Below are 4,671 nucleotides of genomic sequence, written 5' to 3'. Positions count from 1 at the left end.
TATCATTATCTTTGAGCTACTTTAAGAAATTTCAATGTTTAACTCTTGTGAGATGGGGACAACTACAATACACCAGATAGTGAGTTTACTTAGTAATACCTGTTGTACATGTAGGTTAAAGAACCTATCAAAGTCAGCAGTGACAGAGACAGATTATGAATTATTTAGCTGATACAATAGCAGACAATTTTACTGTATTGTTGATAGAGTATTTCCCTGTAACTTGTAGGTTGAAGAACCCGACAGTGTCTGCAGTGATAGAGAAGGAAGGCATGCCATGGTCCATCCTCGTCACAAAGTGGTTCGTCTGTCTGTACATCGATGTCCTGCCTATAGAGGTGGGTTGTTTATTTATGCATGTACTTATCAAATTGAGCTTTCATTCATTCAGCTGTACTTAGTCCAATTGGTAGAAATGTTCAATAAACGGCTTGACTCATTCGCATTTTCCCCCCAGACTGTTTTGAGAATTTGGGACTGCCTGTTCTACGAGGGGTCGAAGATCCTGTTCAGAGTTGCCCTGACGATGATCAAGCGTAACGAAGCGACCATCGCTGCAGCCACAAGCTTCCCTGGAATCCTGGAGGCCTTCAAACAGTGTACCCAGGATAGCATCATCACGGACTGTCATGCCTTCATGCAGGTAAACACTCGCTATCCGGTTTGTGAGCTTCATACAAATGTATCTGTTGTTCCCCATCATTGTAGGGTTGACATGTTTGCATGTAGATGTGTACAGTGAATCTTTAGCCATGTACCTGTGCCACAAAAGTCAGTGTGTACAGAGCCGTGGTACTGACGACCCTTCTGTATGGCTCAGAGTCATGGGTCACATACAGACACAACCTGCGTCTCCTAGAACGGTTTCATCAACGATGTCTTCGCACCATCCTCAACATACACTGGAGTGACTACATCACCAATGTAGAAGTGCTTGAGCAAGCAGAGATCCCCAGCATCGAGGCCACCCTGATGAAGATGCAGTTGCGCTGGGCAGGTCACGTCTCAATAATGGAGGATCATCGTCTGCCAAAGATTGTCCTCTACGGCGAACTCTCCACTGGCCACCGCCACAGGTGAGCACCGAAGAAGAGATTCAAAGACTCTCTGAAGAAATCTTTGGCTTCTTGCCACATCGACCTTCACCAGTGGTCAGTCCTTGCTGCTGAACGTGAGGCTTGGCGACACACTGTAAACCAGTCAGTCACTAACTTTGAGACGAACTGCAAAGCTGCTCTTGTAGAGAAGCGCAGTAGGAGGAAGACCCGCAAAGTCACAGCTCCAACTACAGACCCAGCATTGACCTGCAGCCGCTGCGGCCGAGTCTGCCTGTCACGGATTGGGCTCGTCAGCCACCAGCGCGCCTGCAACAGACGTGGGCAACAACCCTAGACGATCTTCGTCAGCGAAGAAAAGCCGAGAGACCTGTGACTTACCAACCCAAGGATACTGTTTACAGATAAACTTGTCATATTTTTCCAGGCCATCTTTGCAGAGACTGGCCCCCTCCCAATGGCACAGATTTGTTATTGGTAGTGTACAGTGACTCTTCATACCCAGTAAATTACCAAACTATCAATGATGTTAACCGATAAACTTGTCATATTTTCCCCAGGCCATCTTCACAGAGACCTGCCCCCTCCCTATGGCACAGATTTGTAATTTCTTATATCCAAGGAATCTTTATATCCTGTGACTTACCAACCAAAGGATACTTACTGACAGGTAAACTTGTCATATTTTTCCGCAGGCCATCTTCGCAGACCCCAGCCCCCTCCCCATGGCACAGATATGTTATTGGTTGTGTACAAGAACCTTTATACCCAGTGAATTACAATCCTGAGGCACTATTAACTAATGATCTTGTCACATTTTCCCCAGGCCATCTTCGCAGACCCCGGCCCCCTCCCCATGGCACAGATCCTGAAACTCAGACAGGAATGTGAAGCCAAGATCAGCTAACGTGGCAGGAGGTAGCTGTGTAGCGACCAGGGCTGTCTCCAGCTTTTATCTTTTTCTGTCACACTCATTTTTGGGAGTCCATCTTCTTGTTTTCTGTTGCAGATTTTGTTGTTAAATCTATCATTTCAAGGTTACATATACTATATTTCCATCAATCTCATGCCATTGAGTGATTTTTTGACAGACAGGGTATTTTTTTCTCCAACTCAACATTCACAACATGCAAATTTCCGTCCCTGGATGGAAGGATGGGTCCTGGAGACGGCCCTGCAAGTGACTCAGATAAACAACCCACCAGCACTGTTACCGGTAGCCTCTTCCTACTAAGGCTAACGTCACATTTACAAACTGGATTAAGAGTCAGTTAAAGTTTTGTAAAGATCAAAATCAAGAAAAGTTTCCATCAAATTCAAAAGCTTCAAGCAGGCCATGGCAATTGCTTTTGAACCGTGCATTGAAGTTTCCAGCCATTTTTTTGCTAGTGTTAGGATTTAGCTGTTAGTTTTAATTACAAAGTTAGTATTAACTTAAGAATTTGATTTGATCAGAGAAAAGCAGCCACATGACAGACAACTGGGGTTGTGCAATTCAACGATGCTGTATAATTTAGTCACAGACATTGTCATTGTTATGAACACGTCCTTTCCACTGAAAGCTGTAACGGTTGAGGGACCAAAACTTGGACAGGCGCTTAACAAATTTCACAGATAAAGAACAGTTTTTTAAAATTATTTCTTGTGTTTTGTTATTTTTTTTAAAATCATACTTCTTCATTGCACATCATATTTCAATTATCAAATCAAGGATGACACAAATCCAATTTTAGTCTCTCAAAGTGGAAAGTAGAAAGGCGGCCGAGGACAATATTACTTCAAATGAGTCTCCTAATGGTTCTGCATCATCACATAGCAGGGCTCGAAATACCACCTGCATATGCAGGTTAGTGCAGGCAAAATTGGAGCTGTGCAGGTTGCCTACCTGCACCTAACATGCAATGATCCATGTACTGGGTTTTATACATAAATTTCTATAATGTAGGTGTATATGGATTGTTATCACCTATAAGTATAAAAGAAAAAAAACAATGAACAATTTTTAGTATCATCCATACTTCCTAAATTCTAGAGTGGTGCAGGTAAACTTTGTCTGGTGCAGGTAATTTTCAATGTTACCTGCACCAGTGCAAGTATGCAGAAAAAAGTATTTTGAGCCCTGCATAGGTAACACAGAATTTGTTACTTTGGAACGTTGTGTAATAATATGCAAGATTTCTTGGTGTGTAACCTTTTCCAAAATAGTTCATAAAGTACCTCGATGCAGGTTAGACATCCAGGTGATAGGATGTGCAACTGGCAAAGTGATAAGATGTACAACTTGCTCAAGCAACTGTATACTATAGATTTTTGATGCTCCAGTCAGCAATGAAAGGTAGTGACCATTGCTGAAAGATGCTATCTGAAATGTCTGACCGTTTTCAAAATCTATACAGTTGGTCAAGTGACTGTTACCTTGTAATATTTTAATACATAGAGTATGTATCAAAAGCATCTTGGAAACCTGTGCAATACATGAACCTGGAAACAAAGTGACTGGTCTCAGCACAGTGATACATTCCACCGAAAAAAAAACTTCTACAATGTTGCTCAGGCAAAAGGAATTATTACCACATTTACACGGCAAAGTAGAGTCAAACTTACCCCTTAAACTGCCAGAGTTTCAGCCCTATAAAATACTATGAGTGCCAGGGTTGGCTGCTGACCTCCAAAAAGGAACCCCCAAGGCCGAAGTCCCTAACTTCCGGGGTTCGTGCACTACGCGTGTGCAAAGCTGTGACTTCAGTGGAATACACTATCCCGGATATATCCAGACGCGACACACAGGACATGTATATGTGTGCCGGATAAATCCAGTTTTGGCAGTTTAAGGGTTTAAGGGTGACCACATCTGTGTAAGGCCTGCCTATCCAATGTGGCCACCTTTTGTCCATTACTTGACAGTTAGATTAATTTTTCAGTGCAATGACACAAGCATTAAGAACACTGTCTATACTCAGACTATAGTGACCGTTTGTCGACTATAACCATTTTGAAGTCTCCCAGTGGCCACTATAGGCAGGTTTGGCTGTACACGTCATTGCAATGTTCGAACAGAGTTTCCTTTACGTCAAATCACTGCCATACAAGATGTCATAGTGTGGCTACATCAAACAGTAAGAACCAGATTTTTAAGGGGTTGTGTATGTATTAGGTTTATCTTCTAGGGGAGAGACCAATGGGAACATTTAAAGAAATGAATATGAAAATACTAACATAATTTGGATATGTTAAAATTATATATGGACTAACACAGTCCTTTTTAATGTAGATATACTAAATGGGAAAATAATTAAGCATTATTAGGTAACTTTTAGCTGTCATTGCAGAGCAATGGACTCTTGTAACAATCTACCTGATTTTAATTTTATGTAGTTAGTAGTTCAATATTAATCAATTTTTCTTTCTTATTACTCTAATCACTTATTATGATCTATGTAAAATATTTGATTGAAATGTAATGATGTTGAATTTCTCAATTGTATATGCAACTTTTGGATGGAACTCACAGTGTACTTTCCACAAGCATAAAATCTGGGGGGAAAAGTAGAAGTCTGGAAAATTACTTTAAAACATGTCTGACAGGACCTAGAAAAAAGTCAAATATTGTACTTTT

The 4,671-nt window shown here is 41.3% G+C and overlaps 1 protein-coding gene across 1 annotated transcript in view; it reads left to right on the top strand.

Moving 5' to 3' along the window:
* Window positions 1-2,714, top strand: part of LOC118428137 (growth hormone-regulated TBC protein 1-A-like) — a gene marked incomplete in the record, with an annotated part of 7,731 nt that extends 5,017 nt beyond the window's left edge. The window contains 3 exon segments of the mRNA XM_035838121.1: window positions 230-338; window positions 458-643; window positions 1,882-2,714. Coding sequence (XP_035694014.1) covers window positions 230-338; window positions 458-643; window positions 1,882-1,962 — 376 coding nt within the window.
* Window positions 2,715-4,671: the final 1,957 nt, after the last annotated feature.

This window comes from Branchiostoma floridae, chromosome 12 (genome assembly GCF_000003815.2).
Source record: "Branchiostoma floridae strain S238N-H82 chromosome 12, Bfl_VNyyK, whole genome shotgun sequence".
NCBI classification, from domain to species: domain Eukaryota; kingdom Metazoa; phylum Chordata; class Leptocardii; order Amphioxiformes; family Branchiostomatidae; genus Branchiostoma; species Branchiostoma floridae.
The sequence above is the reverse complement of the archived record's forward strand: the minus strand, read 5'-3'. Positions and strand labels throughout refer to the sequence as shown.